General features: G+C 34.7%; 2 protein-coding genes across 2 annotated transcripts; one reads left to right on the forward strand and one right to left on the reverse strand.

The window, feature by feature from the left end:
• The first annotated feature begins 8,822 nt into the window (after positions 1–8,822).
• On the forward strand, positions 8,823–15,426 carry LOC145029451 (uncharacterized). The gene is made up of 12 exons (XM_078977972.1): positions 8,823–9,149; positions 9,565–9,728; positions 9,826–9,908; positions 13,556–13,629; positions 13,767–13,873; positions 14,006–14,067; positions 14,150–14,360; positions 14,441–14,523; positions 14,612–14,736; positions 14,836–14,942; positions 15,033–15,103; positions 15,208–15,426. The coding sequence occupies exons 2-12, from the start codon at positions 9,587–9,589 to the stop codon at positions 15,331–15,333; spliced, it is 1,191 nt and encodes a 396-aa protein (XP_078834098.1). The 5' UTR covers positions 8,823–9,149; positions 9,565–9,586; the 3' UTR covers positions 15,334–15,426.
• LOC145029450 (uncharacterized) lies at positions 10,597–11,869 on the reverse strand. Its single transcript, XM_078977971.1, has one exon. It carries the CDS (start codon positions 11,845–11,847, stop codon positions 10,801–10,803), a length of 1,047 nt encoding a protein of 348 aa, XP_078834097.1. The 5' UTR covers positions 11,848–11,869; the 3' UTR covers positions 10,597–10,800.
• Positions 15,427–19,156: the final 3,730 nt, after the last annotated feature.

A 19,156-nucleotide genomic window follows, 5' to 3' on the forward strand; every position in this document is an offset into this window, starting at 1 on the left:
TCTTCAATTTGGGTTACGACATCCCTCTCCCGAGTTGTAGAATATTGTGTTGGGTCCTAGCCTTGGAATTTCATTTGGGTGATTTACCAAGGACTCAATCAATCAATTAACTTGAATTCATTTTTCTCCCGTTTTGTAGATGTCAAAGTTCGACAACTATGGTCTTCCCGAATCCCGTGGAACAAGTATTCCACATGAAGATGATATTCCACGATTCGATCGAGGAACAAGAAATCATGCTTCACTTCCTCCTCCTCCTCCAATTATTCTCCCTAACCCACAAGATTGTAAAATTGAAAAGTTCAATATCACTCAAGCCCTTTTGGCAAGTAAACATAAAGAGGGCAAGTCGGTGTGTGCACACGTCTTAGGGATGAAGTCACACATTGATAGATTAAGAATGATGGGATCCGTTGTCGGTGAAGCGATGGCTGTTGATTGGATTCTTCAGTCACTTCCCAACTCATATAGTGAGTTCATAAGAGAGTACTATATGATGAACCACGACGTGGCCCTTATAGATCTCACCTATATGCTTATTGCTGCTGAATCAGCAATGGTTTGGCGCAATAGAAAAGCAAAGTTGATTGGTGAATCTGCCTTCGAGACCTCTATGGATATAGACAATGGCAATGAAAGACATGCAATGATCGAAAAGTTTGATCATAAGAGAAAGGCGATGTCTGAAGTAGTTCCATGTGTTGTTCCAAAAAGAGTCAATTTGCTTTTATTGCCAAGAGAATGGGCATTGGAGACGAAGCTGCCCTATTTACCTAAGAGATCTAAGAGATGGGAGAGTCGAAACGTATGGCTCTAATTTAGGTAAAATCCATTGACTAACTCTTTTAAGCTTCATTCTAGATTCTGAATACATAATGTGATAAGATTACAATTGATGTTTAGAAGGATCAAAGAAAAGAAAAGAAGCTTAAGGGAAGAAGTGAGCAGAATCTAACCATGAAGGAATGGATTTCGATTGCGAAGATTAGATTCTTGAGCTACTACTTAGAGTTAGAATTAGATTGCTAAGAAAGATGTATTCGCATAAGTTTTTCAAAGAGTTGCATTGTGAAAGGACAAATTTTTCCGCAATAAAATAAATTTTGATTTTAAATTTTATTTATTTATCCTTACAATGGCGTGTATGAAAAATTGATGTTAAAATTATTAGCAATAATGGATTTGTTTCTTATTATGTTATGGAAAGTCAAGAATTTACCAAATAGGGAGAGTTTCTCATCGCCCAAGTTTCAATTGGACAGAAATTTGGAATCACGCAACTTGGTTGCATGATGAATGAGAAATTCCATATTTGGAAATTAGACAAATTCATTGACAATGTGTCAAGTGAAGGACTAGGAGATCGAGTACACAAAGTTGTGTGTTGATCAAGTTCACCATAAGAATAACAAAGATATTCGTCATGATTTACTAAAAGGCTTAGTAAATATGATTATACTTACAAGATTAAGTGTAATTCTAAATTGATTAAAGGGTTTAGATCAATAGTAGAACGAATAAGAAGAATCATGTAGGCAGAAAGATAAGAGTTTCTCCATTCTAAGAAGAAGGGAGAGTGGCTTTTATGCTTTATGATAGGTCTTAATGATTAAGAACCATATCTCAATTGATCCTCTAAGTGAGTCTTGGTACAATTGTATGTCCAAGAAGAGGAATCAAAGATTGATGAAATGGTCAAATCAAGAAGACAATCATACTTTGTTCCAATAACAAGTCTTAAAGTTAAGATTGTGACAATGAGTAAAAAGTATTAAAGGTTTATAACATTCATCAAATGTGGAAAGTTGTGATGTCTTGGATAAGACAAAGACCAACTATGACCAATTTATGAAGTGTTTTGATACAAGCTACACTAACTCTTGAAAATTTGTTTGTCAAGAAATGTTTATTGACAAAAGAATCTTATATGTCAAGGAGTCAGTGGGAGTCTTAATGGTCTCGAAAAGTTTCAAGAACAAATCAAATAAACCTTATCGATCATCACTAGCACACGAGTTGAGGTTTACAACCTATCGTAAAGACATTATTTTGTTTCTGTGCCAATCCAATCGAGTTAATTATGCATGTGAGTCCTATGAGTTCTCATTTGAATGCGTAAAAGGCAAGGACCTTGATCAATGAAAGGTACATTGATAGGAAAAAGGTAAGATGCTTAACTACTTGGAAGACGTGGTGGGCAGCTGTGCTACGATAAGGCAAGAAATCAAGATTAAGAAAGTTCGATCCATATGAGTTTGAATTTGTCGTAAACTTTGGTTTTAACAAATTCGCATGGATAGGAACACATACACCGTTTAAATCTAAGTGTCATAAGATTTCCTCCTTCATGAAAATGATTGTGAGGAAATGCTTTCACTAAGAAAGATTTTAAAAGATAGTGATTGTAAAATTGCATTCTCAAATTCGATCATGGTTACGGCATCCCTTTCCATAATTTGAATTGTGAGGTTTGGCAATTAGTCTTAATTGTTAAGACACACATATGAACTATCTAAGGCAACTATCAAAGGACAATCCAAATGTCTAGTGCATTTAGAGGGAAAAGGGACTAGAATTGATTTTGACTAAAATAATTAAGCAACTATCAAAGGACAATCCAAATTTCGACGAGGATTGGTCGCTTGTGAGTAGTTGGAAGTATAGTATTGAAAATTATGGAAGTGTTTCCATATTGGATGGACAATATCGACATCATTATGAATAGATAAGATTCTATTAAGAATGAGTTGTCATATGGAAAATATGGAAGCGTATCCATATTAGGGAGTAAATATTGAAAATCTATGTCTAGATTAGAAACTTTTATGCAAAAGGATGTTCAAAGGAATGTACTTTGAGAGAGAGACATCATATCTAAGGAATTGTCTTGTAACAATCTCCGATAGAGGAATTTGTAATATCATTGGCAATAGTCTTTGAGACTTTGGTGTAGTGACATTACAAAAGGATCGTTGCATAAAGTGTTAGAATCTAGTATATTCTATAAGTAACAAGAATTTGACATTCTTACACTTAAGAAAATGGATTTGGTGTTGTAAAATGAGAATGATTGGAAATGTGTTCAATTTGTCTATTTCGCAAAAGTAAGAACCATAGGTAAACATTGTGTGCATGCTAGGAGCATGGGACAAGTGTTGGAATTCAAATGCGAAGTTGATTACCCGAAACAACAAATAATGAGTAATCGATATGGTGATAAATAAAAACGTGTTTTGTTTATACTCAAAGGTTTGAGGCCATATGGGATTAGTATTATTCTTGTGTTTCACCTTGCATGTTTTGACTTCCAGAATAATTGAGTTTATTAAGAATAATCGAATTATTCGAACGGGCCACAGTCGTTCATATGTTGGAAGTAGATATGAATGAAGACTGTCGTGAATTGGTGTGTGAATGTCTGGAAAAGTATTAGACATAAGCAAATGTTTGCTGCAACGTTCATGAGTGCTTATGAATATGATTTGAGCATTGGATTAAACCCACGCTCACTTGGATCACTGCATGAATTGTATTACGAGTGATTAGTGAGACGATAACATCTTATATTCTTGAAACCGAGATGTGTGAGTTGTATCTTGCGAATCGGTTGCACATTGATAATATGTAAACGCACTAGTAACTTGGTGTTATAAAACATATTGTTGTGTGTAATTCGGTGAGTGAGTGCAAGCAAGCATTGTATCAAAGTTTATCCGTTCCTTTTATCCAAAGTAGGATAAAAGCGATATCTTTGGGCCCCTCGATGGTTTAGTGATGACATACGTAAATGCTCGGCCGGGCTAGGGCTAATTTGATTTGTTCAATTAGTCTGTCGTCATAAGTCAGAAATCGAGAAGTAGTACAAAGAGAATGATTAGAAATCATATCTCATACGATATCTAGAATGGAGGAATATATGATCCCTTATCTAAGGACACGCGTATCTGATATGATCAGAGTTGACAGCGGCTTTGGAAAGCTACGATTGCAGATCAGGATCTGAAGTCATACGCAGAATAGTTGTTAGACTTATCCAAGTGGGAGACTGTTGGATTAGTGTCTAAGTCCATAACTATTTTGGTATGTACTTGACCCGATGGTGCATGGTCCTTTTGGGTTGCCTTCACCAAAGCAACTTGATTGGAGAAATGAATAAAGAGAGAGAGGATAATATGATTTATTAATATGTTATAAGAATAATATATTAAAGGAGAAATCATATTTGTTTAATTAATATTGGTCAATAATTAATTAAGAATTAGTTTTGTGATCAAATGTAATTAATTAAACTAGAGGGGCTGAATTGTAATTATGTGATAGTTACAAAATAAGGTAAGGATTACCTTATATATATGGTGAACGAATTTGAGGTGTAAATCCCTTAGAATTAGAGTATGATAAGGATTCAAGGATTATCTTATTGGTTGCTTAATGGATAATCAACTAGATAAGGATAATGACTGAAACCCTATCTCTACACCTATATAAACACCCCTAGGGCCATGAATTCGTGTATCCCTTCCCAAGAGGTCCAAGATACGAATTCTAACCTCTCACTTCTCTCTTTATACCTTCTCCATTTGCTTATGGTGTTTGTAAGCCATTAGAAGAGTGACACTTGTGACTCTAAGCATTCCAAAGTCAATACAAGGAGATTTGGGATTGTTATTGCTACATAACAATCAAGGTAACACTATAAACTTATTCTCATGTTAATATGATTATATGTATGCTAGAATTAGGGTTTGTAGTCTTGGATTCAAAGCATGTACAATAGAGAAACCTAGATCCAAGCATTAGGGTTTGTATGAGCACATAGGATGTCTTATGACCAAAACCAATCAGTAACATGGGTAGGTCAGGCACCCCAGAACTGCCTGACAATATGTATGTCGATTTGTATATGGTATGATGGGAGAACTCACTAAGCTTTGTGCTTATAGTTTCAATTTTGGTTTTAGGTACCTCTTCGTCCAAGGGGAAGGAGGCGACGACGTATCAGCGCACACACACACACCATGATTTCCGCTTAGAGTTTTCTAGGATTATACTCTGATATTCTATTATTTCAGATGATATGGTTTTGAGACATGATATCGTGGTTTTATGTATTAACATGATCTTGACAATGTTTTGATAAATTATTTTATAAATCACTTGTTTAAAAATGAAATTTGTGGCCTTAAATTTTGGGATGTTACACAATCCATTTATAGGAACAATTAGCTCTCCTATGTTTAATCCATGCAAACACCATGGACTGAATGTTCCCCGCCAGTTGGTTAGGTGATATCTGAATCTTATTAAATATAAAGTCCCACCTTGCTTTCCATATTAGCCATGCAGTACCATAACAAATGCTAATTAGGTTCTTCCTCTTCTTTAAGCATCGTCCCCATGTTGAACAAAACTTCACCATGTCACTTAAGTTCCCAAATTGGGGTTGAGGAATACCATACCACCTGAACATCGCCTCCCACACCTTTGCTGCCATCGAACAGTTGATGAAAGCATGATCAGTATCTTCTCTTTCCAGATCACAGTAGCTGCAATTAATTGTATTGAAATTGATTCCTCTCTTTTGGAGAGCACATGCAGTTGGGATACCATTTAGGACCGCCCTCCAAATGAAACACCGCACCTTAGTTGGGACCTCCGGTATCTAATCGATCTTCCCTCCTTCAATACTAGAGCTCTCTTTATCAATTTGTTCCCTTACCACATTAATGTGGTAGACCCCCATCCCCAGAGATGTTACATACCCAACTATCTGGTTCGGTGTTTGGCAGGAATGATTCCACTTTGAAAGCTAATTCATCAAATTAACGTGCTTGAGAGTTAGAGGATGGACTCGATTTCCATTCCTATGTTATCCCCCAGTGTTTATCCTCTCCCTAATTTTACATTTTTTACTTTTCTTCAGCTTGTACAATCCTGGGAACATTGATTTTAAATTTTCGTTGTCCAACCATTTATCTAACCAAAATAATATGTTATCTCCTTCACCCACCTGTTTTTTATTACTTCATCAAAGTTGATTCCAGCTTTCAAGAACTCTCTTTTTACCCTTGCTATATTGTTCCAAACACTCGGAATGGACTTTTTTGAGATACAATTTGCAGCCTAGTTCTTGAGGTTATGGATACCCATAATAGTCTCCCCCCATGGACTTGCTCCATCACTTCGCAACTACCACCACCATTTGCCAATTAGTTCAAGATTCAGAACTTTAAGTTAACCCAAACCAAGACCGGCAACTTCTCTAGGGGACACCACCTTTTGCCAAGAGACCCAGTTGATTTTTCTCTTCCTATCTTCATTCATACCCCATAAGAATTTCCTTCTAATACTTTCCAAAGAGTTTATGACTCCAGCAGGTGCAACAAATAGTTAGAAATAGTAATATAGTATGTAGGTGGGTTACCAAGAACCACTTTGCATAGGGTGAGGCGTCCCCCCATTGAAATGGTTTTTGATTTCCATACATATAATTTGGCCTGGAATCTCTCAATCACCGGTCTCCAGTTTTTCTTCAACTTCATGTTTCCTCCTACCGGTACACCAAGATAGTTGAAAGGGAGTTTGGCCGGTTCACATCCAAGGGGAGTGGCATACCGGGTAACCTCATGCATGTCAAATCCAACTCTAATAACCCGTGATTTGTGAAAGTTGACCTTGAGGCCAGAAGTTACGTGAAAGCACCTTAGTATTCTTGCGAGATTTTTAATGTTTTCCTTATGCCATTCGCCCATGAATAGAGAATCATCCGCGTAAAATAAATGAGAGATAGATGTCTCTGTATTTGGAAGAGATATCCCGGTAAAAATGCCTTTCTCACAAGATGTTTTTATTGCAATATTGAGCCCCTCCATGACAATAATGAATAGGAAAGGCGATAGTGGATCACCTTGTCTAACTCCCTGTTCCATCTCAAACTCCTTTGTGGGTGAACCATTTACTAGTGCATATGCTCTTGTAGAACGTAAACACCCTTGAATCCAACCACATCATTTGTCTCCAAATCCAAGTTGCATTTGAATCGAGTCAAGGTATTCCCAGATAGCTGAATCAAAGGCTTTGTCGAAGTCCACTTTGAAGAGCAACATTTTCTTTTTGGCTTTCTTACTCCAGGAGCATAGTTCGTTTACAATTAGCGGACTACCCAAGATATTCCTTCCTTCGACAAATGCAGATTGCACCTCTCCAATACACTTACCAATAACCCTTTTTAGTCTGTGAGCCAAGGTTTTTGCAATATAGACATCCAATTAGACTTATTGGTCTATAATCTCCAAGTGTTATCGGATCCTTGATTTTTGGAACTAGAGTAATGAAAGAGGAGTTGCATCCTCTTCCAAGTCTCCCATAATTTTCGAAGTATTTAACAACATTTATTACACCATCTTGCATCTCCGCCCAATACTTCTTAATGAACTGGAACAAAAATCCATCAGGCCCGACGCCTTTTCATTCCTGCATGCCGTACAACACATCTGATCTCTTCATTAGTGAATGGGGCTTCTAGCTGAACTTTATCAAGTGCACCCAACGAGGTGAATTTATTGCTTATCAACTTTGGTCTCGACGACCCTTTCTCCAGTAACTTCCTTTGATAAAATTTGAAAGCTCATTGCTTAATGGTCTCTGCATCTGTGGCCCATGAGTTGTTAGTCTGCAGCCTCATTATTTTGTTCTTTCTATGTTTGTTATTCACATATCCATTGAAGAAAGATGTGTTCTTGTCCCCGTCTATCACCCACTTTATTCTAGATTTTTGTTTCAAATCCAAGGTCGTTAATTTCTCAATTTCAACAATTTTCTGTATTCCGGATCGCCTTTCATTGATCTCCATTTCGCTAAGTTGTCTTATTTCCACCAAGCAATCAATGTTTATGCACATGCTGTTTAGTTCTCCTTAATTCAACTGTCTCCCTCGGGTATTCATTTGCCCTCCACTTTTTAAGTTCATTCTTCCAAAATTTTAAGTTAATTAATCGTAAAGTTAAATCAGTTAATTCCCTTTACACCGTCACTCATACTATAAAACTTAAAACAAAGAGAAATTTACAAAAATAGCCATTTACACTAATGATATTACAAAAATAGCCAAAAAAAATCGAAATTACAAAAATAACCACCCATTTCGCAGATGAGAAGGTCCCATCTGCGAAATGGGCTTCTCATCTGCGAAAGTACAAGTGCCTAAAGCACAGTTGTGCTTTAGGCACTTGTACCTTCGCAGATGGCCTTTTTTTTATTTAAATTTTTGCGAAAGTACAAGTGCCTAAAGCACAGTTGTTCTTTAGGCACTTGTACTTTCGCAGATGAGAAGGTCCCATCTGCGAAATGGGCTTCTCATCTGCGAAAGTACAAGTGCCTAAAGCACAGTTGTGTTTTAGGCACTTGTACTTTCGCAGATGGCCTTTTTTTTAAATTTTTGCGAAGGTACAAGTGCCTCAAGCACAGTTGTGCTTTAGGAACTTGTACTTTCGCAAAATGTACTTTCGCAAAAATTAAAAAAAAAGGCCATTTGCGAAAGTACAAGTGCCTAAAGCACAACTGTGCTTTAGGCACTTGTACCTTCGCAAAAATTTAATAAAAAGGGCCATCTGCGAAAGTACAAGTGCCTAAAGCACAACTGTGCTTTAGGCACTTGTACTTTCGCAGATGAGAAGCCCATTTCGCAGATGGGACCTTCTCATCTGTGAAATGGGTGGTTATTTTTGTAATTTCGATTTTTTTTGGCTATTTTTGTAATATCATTAGTGTAAATGGCTATTTTTGTAAATTTCTCTAAAACAAATACGAATCCACTACTCTCGCGCGCTTATACCACCCTATGAACACAATCCGTCACCTTCCTTTATTCTGTTTTCTTTTTCCGCAAGTGTTCGTCTTCCCAATTGAGATCTCTCTCTCTCTCTCTCTCTCTCTCTCTCTCGTTCTCTTCACACAGAAAAAACCTCTCACTACGGTAACAAAAAAAACCCTAAATCGACGCGTCTCGGTACACTGCTCCGCCTCCACTTTCCGCTGTTTCAACTTGTTTCAACTTTCGAGTAACGGAATCCTAGCAGCTTGCTGCTGCTAGTATCTCATTCTCGCCGCCGGAAGAACGGTTCCGCACCTCCGATTCAACGTGTTTAAAGGTTTATGCGCCAAATTTTCACTTGCATTTGACAATTATACCTACATTTGGACTTAGCATTTTTAGTCCCGTTATCCAATATATATATTTTCAAAAAGCTTTCATATGTTCCATTAACCTCGACAAATTTCGTCATATCCTGTGTTCTGTTTAATTTTTTAACAGATATTTTGCATATGAGACTTGATTAAGTTGATATATTCTGTTTTTCCTGTTTAAGCGGATTTTCTTACTCATTATAGGTGTGTAATGTGTTGCTTGTTTGGGAATCAGGAATGTGGTGCTTATTTTTCCTTCTGACATTCGCTTGTTTTATTTGAAACGCATGTCCAAACCCTAAAGTTTATCTTTATTTTATTTGAAATTTGTGGCATGTTATTAGGATAGAGTTTTAACTTCATTAATCATGTGAATAGATTTTACTACATCTGCTGTTCAATGAGCACTGGTATTGCATCTACATCTTTTGTTCCAATGGACGTTTCTGAGGCTGAAGATGCAGATATAAAAAGTTGGAACACGTTATTCAACGCTTTGAAATCTTGTGGGATTCTACACGGTGGTACTATAAACCCCTCAGGTATGTGTTGTTTCAAAGCTGTGCAAATATTTTTGTAAATACCATAAACGATAGTCATTTAGTTACATCTAAAAATCTAAAAACATTAATATTGTAGAAATTGCAATGGGACTTGAGTATGAAGAAGCTAGAAAAGAGTCACTAGAACTGAAAAGTCATCTCAAGAGCGTTAGAAATAAGGTAATAATTAATATACATGAACAGTAATTTGTGTTTGAGTTTCTGATAAGCCCCAACTAATCCTAGAATGCTGTTATTTGATTTGCTTTATTAGAATCATTCCGTTATCTATTGGCCTTTAGGGGTAGAATGGTCTTTTTGGTATTATGATTGTTATTGGCTGTTTTGTTAGTGGGAACAACACCTGATTACGTTGGCTGTTATTCCTTTTGTCTCGTCTCTAGTGGTAGTATATATTGTCCTTTTGTTTTAGAGAGTCACTAGCTAAGAATTTTTATGAATTCAACTTTGTTCTTTCTTGGAGATACCCACATCTCGAAAGCTGGGAATTATCTTAATTTCATCACGTAATTCTGTTAAATCAAGGGTTAAAATGCCTGGGGTATATGATAGATTCAACAAGGATCTATCAGTTTCACATTTTGGTCCAATTTTTTATTATTACTATTATTTTTTTTTAGTTTTTTTGTTTTAAATGCACAAAGTCGGTTTTAATTTTTATGAAGTTTATAAAATATTTTAATATATATATATATATATATATATATATATATATATATATATATATATATATATATATATATATATATATATATTGTGTCCCACAAGAACTTTGTTATGAACTGGATTCTAAGACCAGATTCAATAACATAAAACAATCAAGGATTCTAATATTGATAACCTCAAATATACCCAAAAATTAAAATTACAAGAACAAATGATAGTTTAGCTGATTCGAGATAGCCAATCTCCCAAGGAATAAATTCCAGATTTCACAAAAGGATTGATACCTCACTCCCTGCCCACTACCCTCTTCTTATACTATCTGACAAAACAGCTAAATACTATAAAATGCCTAAAATGCCCCTCCTACTAATAAGATACCCTTTAATTAGATGAGTTCCCTTATTACCCCTAACTTACTTATTTGCCTAATATTAGAGGTATAACAATACCCCACCCCCAAAAGAACCACCTTGTCCTCAAGGTGGATAAAAATAATGCATAACATCCAAATTCTCTCGGGTGGCTTCTTCTTCATGCCCTTAGCCTTACCCTGATCTGCAACAACCACAACAATCACCGTATATATTCCACCCATTTGTTCCATTGCCCCCATGATCATTTTAATAGCTTCCTCATCAGCCTTGCAGGCCACATCAGTAGTCTCAACATTGCCAATATGCAAATTCTTTAGCTCTTCATCTTTATCTTGATTCTTTCCTCTTCGTACGGTCACCACTTGAAAATACCATCCCTCGACTCCAAACTTCTCTAGGAACTTTGCATTCGTCCTCATACTTTGCTTTTCCATGGCTAAGGAGTTAGTACCTTCTTTCCCTGGCCAAATTTTAGTAGCTGAACCCTTAGAAATAGTTCCAACATTGTCAATCATGTCACCCGATATTAAAACATTTCCACCAGTTAAGTTCATCATCTCAGCCACATTGCATCTGCAACCCTTTTTTTTATTAATTGCCAAAGGTGCATCAGATAACTTTTTGGCAAAAGCACTCGCCCTAGCCACTCCACCAACATCAGGCGATAACATTACCAAATCATTTGAGCAAATTGACTTGCTGGCAAGATAATCAAGAATAGCACGCTGACAGTAAACATGGTCAACTGAAATATCAAAATAATCTATTGACTGCCCAGAATGAAAATCACAAGCAAGAACATGATCCGCACCTTCTTCCATAATGAGATTTGATACTTGTTTTATAGCAATAGATCCGTGCCATTGAGTCTTTCTATCTGTTTCAACATATCCAAAATAAGGTATAATTTTTGTGATGTTCTTGGCTAATGCTTTTCTACCCACATCAATTGTTAGTAGAAGCTCCATGAGAATTTTGTATGCTGCTGATCCAGAATCTATTGTAGCCAATTCTTCTGTACACAACAAGAGATAATCTTGCACTATCTTCTCAACCATTTCAAACGCCAAGTGTACATTGTTTTTAGAGAAATTTACAAAAATAGCCATTTAAACTAATGATATTACAAAAATAGCCAAAAAAAATCGAAATTACAAAAATAACCACCCATTTCGCAGATGAGAAGGTCCCATCTGCGAAATGGGCTTCTCATCTGCGAAAGTACAAGTGCCTAAAGCACAGTTGTGCTTTACGCACTTGTACCTTCGCAGATGGCCTCTTTTTTTTTTTTTTTAAATTTTTTGCAAAAGTACAAGTGCCTAAAGCACAGTTGTGCTTTAGGAACTTGTACTTTCGCAGATGGCTTTTTTTTTTAATTTTTGCGAAGGTACAAGTGCCTCAAGCACAGTTGTGCTTTAGGAACTTGTACTTTCGCAAAAATTTAAAAAAAAAAGGCCATTTGCGAAAGTACAAGTGCCTAAAGCACAACTGTCCTTTAGGCACTTGTACCTTCGCAAAAATTAAAAAAAAGGCCATCTGCGAAAGTACAAGTGCCTAAAGCACAAATTTACAAAAATAGCCATTTACACTAATGATATTACAAAAATAGCCAAAAAAAATCGAAATTACAAAAATAACCACCCATTTCGCAGATGAGAAGGTCCCATCTGCGAAATGGGCTTCTCATCTGCGAAAGCACAAGTGCCTAAAGCACAGTTGTGCTTTAGGCACTTGTACCTTCGCAAATGGCCTTTTTTTTTTTTTTTTAAATTTTTGCGAAAGTACAAGACTACCGAGTTCAAATATTACCATTCAAGTCGGTTTACAAAAAAGATTACCGGTTGCATATTACTTTCGCAAAAATTATTACCGAGTTCAAATATTACTTTCGCAAAACTTTAAAAAAAAACAAAAAAAAAGGCCATTTGCGAAAGTACAAGTGTCTAAAGCACAACTGTGCTTTAGGCACTTGTACTTTCTCAGATGAGAAGCCCATTTCGCAGATGGGACCTTCTCATCTGCGAAAGTACAAGTGCCTAAAGCACAACTGTGCTTTAAGCACTTGTACTTTCGCAAAAATTTAAAAAAAGGCCATCTGCGAAGGTACAAGTGCCTAAAGCACAACTGTGCTTTAGGCACTTGTACTTTCGCAGATGAGAAGCCCATTTCGCAGATGGGACCTTCTGATCTGCGAAATGGGTGGTTATTTTTGTAATTTCGATTTTTTTTGGCTATTTTTGTAATATCATTAGTGTAAATGGTTATTTTTGTAAATTTCTCTTTTTTTTATGTGCAATTTGTTTCTTAAAACAATGTTTTTCATAAGATTTTGTATGTTGTCTCCTTCATATATTTTTAAATAATGGATAACTCCAAACCATTAATGGTCAATGGTCCTACACTTTATTTTTTTCGTTTTTATTAAATTGTAACCCATTGGGCATTTTCTTTAACTTAAGTGTCAAAAGCCCACCATTAAAAGTCAATCTAGATGTGGAGAACATAAAATCTCATGGCCCTTCCACGAAAAAAAAGAAAATTTCTTAAATTCCCTTGAACATATCATCGCACAAAACCATAATAATTTTTCTTAATGAACTTCACATTTAGAAGTATTCTCTCACAAACACTCTTTCATATAATCACAACCATGTTTCACTTATCTTTCGGGTTTCAACTGTCTTTGTTACAAGAGAGGGTATATTCAAAGAAATCTCATGTCGTTCAAGGTCTTTTGTTCTGATCTGGCATGCATTTCGTTTGTAGGTGGAGTTGGTGAATTTGAAAAATCAACTTAAAAATCGAGAAAAGCTGGACAGTTTTATTATGTTAGAGTCAAGGTTAGCTAAATATTTTTTCGTTATTTATTTTATTTTATTCTGAAGTTGGCTTTTGTTTTTGACTATGGATGTCACTTTCTATTTTCTTTAAACATCATATAACACATTAACACGAAATTCTGTTATGCATTTTTCAGGAATAAATGCTTTGATACCACTCTCAAAATTGACCTCAGAGATCAAGAACCACAGGAAGCGATTTCGTTTTTAAAAATCCATATATGGATCGGCTACAACCTCAGAAGTAAATATAAATATATATATATATATATATATATATATATATATATATATATATATATATATATAATCTATTAAATAACTTTTTATGTCTTAAACTAATCATGTAAGCTTTTTTTTGTTTTAATCTAAACAGCTGTGCGTCACATAAATGCAATAACCGGAAATACAAATCAAGATTTGAGGTTAAAGTTAAAGGTATGAATTTGTTTATTTTACTAAATATTATCAAAATGATTAATGGATACTTATTGTATTTAACAAGTGTTTGTTTTTGCAGATCAGTAATTTCTTATTTCATACAAATGTTCGTTCTGAAGAAAATAGCAACAGAGATGGATTTGATATTGCATTTTATCCCGGCGAAAAAGACGCTATCTTTCCTTTTGAAGAGATTCGGCCGGGGAATGATTCTGATGTACAAAGTTGGGAGAGAGTTTTACAATCTTTATTATCGTGTAACAAGTTTCATGAAAATATTAACTTACAAGGTAAATTATTCTAGGCATTTTTTTTTTGGTGTTTGTTAGCTTAGAAAGACCTCACAAATAACTATTTTATTTTGTCGCAGATGTTGGAACAATTGCCGACTGTAGAGATTTCAAGGACCAAACATCAGAAATGGAAACTCAAGTCATATATGTTGAGAAGCTTGTAATAATTTTGTTAGAGGAGTATTTTAGTTTTCTAACTTCTTTTTATACACATCCTTTTACTTCAAAGACCGTATTTTATAATGCAGGTTGAAGAGTTTATATCTACCGGACAACTAAAACTTGCAAATGAATGGAAACAACATGCAAAAGCATCAAGAAAGAAGATAGATAATGATAAGAAGAAAAATAGCTTCAAGCTAATTGAGTTGAGGTAATAAATTAACTTTACCTTGTTTCCTTTTAATTCAAACTTCTTTAACATATAATCAATAGGATTTTCATGTTGATTAAAATGTTTTCATTTTTTCAGGCATAAAGAAATTCGAAATCAAATAATTTTTGATTTACATGGTCTCCATACTGATGAAGCTCTATGGTTTGTAAAGCTTCATCTATTCTTGTTTTATAACCTTCGGAGTAAGCTCCATACAATCAGCTTATTTAATTGTTTTTTTTTTTTATGTTATTATTATTATTTATTTATTTATTTATTTTTTTTAATAAAAGCTGTAAAAGTGATATATGTAATCACTGGGCATGGTGAATCTAGAGCAAATGTTTCGGTGCTGAAAGAGAAGGTATAATAATGTATTTTTTTATTTAAAGTTTTTATGTATTTTTATTTTAACTTTTCTATTAAAGCCCTAAAAACTATTTCCACTGGTTTTGTTTTGTTTTGCAGGTCGGTAAACTGTTAAAAAAAATTGGAATCCAACCTCTACTTTCAAATAAAGGCCAATATGAAATACAACTTCCTGAGGAACAAAAAGATTTTAACTGTTTGTTGGATAATTCAGATTGTAATTGATATTCATGTTTGTTTTTTTAGTATTTTTAAAATGATGAAATTGAGGACTTAATCCAGAAATTGCAGCAACACGTGTTTTGTTTTGTTATTGATTGTTTCCTAGTCTAATGTTTTGAATAAGTGGTCCCTGCTCTGCTTTCATGCAAACTAGGAAAGGTCCCCGGGGTTTGTTATCTATCAGTGTTCATTGTACTTTCAATTGGTAGAATTTTAAGAGAAATGAAAGTAGAATGCTATAACAAACAACTTGATAAAAGTAGATTCATATTTCTTGTATTTTTCGATTAGCAATTGGGTTAATTGGGTTATTGATTGAGGGACGATTCGTGAAGAAAAATGCGAAGTCAAGAAGGACTGTGAAATGTGATTTGTTCAATATTGGAGTCAAATGCAGTTCACGTGTAAAAGCAAAAATGTTCGCATTTGGTAATACAAATCAAAATTGGGTTTCGCATATGAGGTTGTATGGATTGGGGTTAAAGATGCGAAGGTGATTATGGTTAATATTCATTTCGTATTTGGTGAGACAAACAACTCAAATGCGAATGAACTAAAAAAAAAAAATGACTGGAACATGCGAAGAAAGTGTTGGAATAGTGTCTAAGGCTATAACTATATTCGGTGGTGCATGGTCCTTTTGGGTTGCCTTCACCATAGCAACTTAAAGGATGATTTGTTAAGAGAGAGTAAATATTATAAGGAATAATATTTAGCTATTTGATTAATATAAGTCATAAATTAATTGGTATTAATTTGGTGACTTAAAGAGATTAATTAAATAAGAGGGTATAAACTGTCAATTGTTTGATAGTTAGACTTTAGACTGTAAATCCATTTGGATGGACCTTGGACGGATTCTAAGAGCTTTAGGATAGCTCAAAATCGTCCATAGGGTTATCTATGGAATGGATTTGGATAGCCTTAAGAGAAGATTATCCAATTAGGGTTTAGGGTGAAACCCTTAAGGAGTCTAAAGGTATAAATAGGCCCTTGGGATGTGGAATTCGGGTACAACCTTTCAGAACCTTAAGCAAGGAACCTCTGGTCGAATTCCATCCCCTCTCCTCTCTCCTAAATCATCTTGCTTGCTATTGGTGTTTGTAAGCCATTAGAGGAGTGACAATTGTGACTCTAGAAGCTCCAAGACAAACAAGATCAACAAGGGATTCAAAGGTATGATTCTAGATCTGTTTCATCATTGTTATTTAACCTAATTAGCCATTAGAAGTCTTGGATTCAAAAGCATGTTTATTAGAAAGCCTAGATCCAAGCAATAGGGTTTTTGCATGCGCACATAGGAAAGTTCTTATGGCTAAAACCCAACAGTGGTATCAGAGCCTAGATTGGTTTTCTTTAAATTGTTGCTTGAATAACTGAAACAAACCTGCAAAATTCGAATTTTTTGGGTTTTGAGTCACTGACTCGTCGAGTTCCATGGTGGACTCGTCGAGTAGGCCTGACTCGTCGAGTCCCCTTGTGCACTCGGCGAGTCCAAGCGTCAGGAATGGCCAGATTCGGGATTTTTTCATAATTATCTTATGGAAACTTACCTTAATCATATTAGATCAATGTAAATCCGATTTTTTGATAAATATGACTGTTATCTTGATCTAATTAAAGATATTTATCATCTAATAAAATATTTAATTTCCTTATATGATAATAATTAATTATTTTGGTAATTATCTTCAAAGAAATCAAGATAAATCAAATAAAGATAATTAGAATATTAATTGTTAATTGGAATTATTTGTTATTTGATCCTCTATGTTTTAAATGTTTAAAACCTACCCTTAAGTTTTGAAATTTATAATTTGTGATTAAAGTTTTAATTTAGACAACTTAAATTTCAAACCCTAGATTTTGAAAAGTTTAAAATGCAACCCTATACTTATATGATATTACTAGAATAATATATATATGTATAACTAAATGCTAGTCTTACCGCTAGTAGGCCTCATTCACGAAGCCGATCTATAAGGTGGGTATAAGGTTGCGGCCTATAAAATGGCGCTTAATGGGTGTACACTCACACCCACCGCTTGCTTGATTGGTGGAGGTGTTGGATTAGTGTCTAAGTCCATAACTATTTTGGTATGTACTTGACCCGATGGTGCATGGTCCTTTTGGGTTGCCTTCACCAAAGCAACTTGATTGGAGAAATGAATAAAGAGAGAGAGGATAATATGATTTATTAATATGTTATAAGAATAATATATTAAAGGAGAAATCATATTTGTTTAATTAATATTGGTCAATAATTAATTAAGAATTAGTTTTGTGATCAAATGTAATTAATTAAACTAGAGGGGCTGATTTGTAATTATGTGATAGTTACAAAATAAGGTAAGGATTACCTTATATATATGGTGAACGAATTTGAGGTGTAAATCCCTTAGAATTCGAGTATGATAAGGATTCAAGGATTATCTTATTGGTTGCTTAATGGATAATCAACTAGATAAGGATAATGACTGAAACCCTATCTCTACACCTATATAAACACCCCTAGGGCCATGAATTCGTGTATCCCTTCCCAAGAGGTCCTAGATACGAATTCTAACCTCTCACCTCTCTCCTTATACCTTCTCCATTTGCTTATGGTGTTTGTAAGCCATTAGAGGAGTGACACTTGTGACTCTAAGCATTCCAAAGTCAATACAAGGAGATTTGGGATTGTTATTGCTACATAACAATCAAGGTAACACTATAAAATTATTCTCATGTTAATATGATTATATGTATGCTAGAATTAGGGTTTGTAGTCTTGGATTCAAAACATGTACAATAGAGAAACCTAGATCCAAGCATTAGGGTTTGTATGAGCACATAGGATGTCTTATGACCAAAACCCAACAGTGGTATCAGAGCCTTGATTGGTTTCAATTGTATTGATGCATATTTGATCGAAATAAGCACTGAAAATCGATTTTTGAGTTTCTGAATGTTTGACTCGCCGAGTCACTTGGTGAACTCGCCGAGTCAGCTGTACTCGACGAGTCCAGGTCCAGACTCGACGAGTCAAAGGGTCTGACAGCTCAGATTCGCGATTTTCTTCCTGTTTTGGTTTTGGATAATTACCATAAACTTGCTTTTGTGATAAAATCCGAATTTTTTCATTATTATGTGATTATCCTTACCAAAATAGAAGATAATTGTCAAAATTTAGATAATGACTTGTTTTATTAGATAAAGTTTGATTATTTGTAATTTAGATTTGAATTATCTTGTGAAATAGTTTCAATTTATCCCTTTAGGTTTTATAGTTTAAATTTGAACCCCAAAAGTTTTGTTGTTTTGAAATTTAAATAGTTAAAACCCTAATGTTTTGAAATGTTTCAAAACTTGCCCTCAAGTTTTGGAATTTAAAGGTTGATTAAAAGGTTAATTAGAAATGTTAAATTCTAAAACTCTAGTAATGTTTTGAAAAGTTCAAATCACCCCTTTATGGTTTTATTAATTAATTAAGGAGTATAATTAAAAGAGGTTTAATAAATCCATAAAAGTTTAGGTTAACAATTTAATTGAATTAAAAGTGTAATTATTAAAGTTAACCACATAGTATTTTAAAAGTATAAAATACACCCTATACTATATATAAGATTAAAAGTCTAATATTATATATGTATGAGTAAAAGTCAGTCTTACCGTTAGTAGGCCTCATTCACGAAGCTGGTCTATAAGGGGTGTTTAAGGAAATTGCCTATAAAATGGCGATTGAATGGGTATCCACTCTTACCCACCGCACTCTTGACTAGTGGAGGGTCGTTAGCCGAACGGGTAGGATAGGACGAAACCTTCCATTATAAATATAATGAAATAC

The sequence above is a fragment of the Lactuca saligna genome, chromosome 2, assembly GCF_052625555.1.
Source record: "Lactuca saligna cultivar CGN05327 chromosome 2, ASM5262555v1, whole genome shotgun sequence".
NCBI classification, from domain to species: domain Eukaryota; kingdom Viridiplantae; phylum Streptophyta; class Magnoliopsida; order Asterales; family Asteraceae; genus Lactuca; species Lactuca saligna.

What these genes read in the sequence shown, in the direction of transcription:
- LOC145029451 (XM_078977972.1), top strand. Translation starts at nt 9,587, where the DNA reads ATGAGCACTGGTATTGCATCTACATCTTTTGTTCCAATGGACGTTTCT. An exon ending in TTTATTATGTTAGAGTCAAG is followed by an intron (nt 13,630 to 13,766) that starts GTTAGCTAAATA and finishes TGCATTTTTCAG; the next exon opens with GAATAAATGCTTTGATACCA. An exon ending in GATCGGCTACAACCTCAGAA is followed by an intron (nt 13,874 to 14,005) that starts GTAAATATAAAT and finishes TAATCTAAACAG; the next exon opens with CTGTGCGTCACATAAATGCA.
- LOC145029450 (XM_078977971.1), bottom strand. Translation starts at nt 11,847, where the DNA reads ATGGTTGAGAAGATAGTGCAAGATTATCTCTTGTTGTGTACAGAAGAA.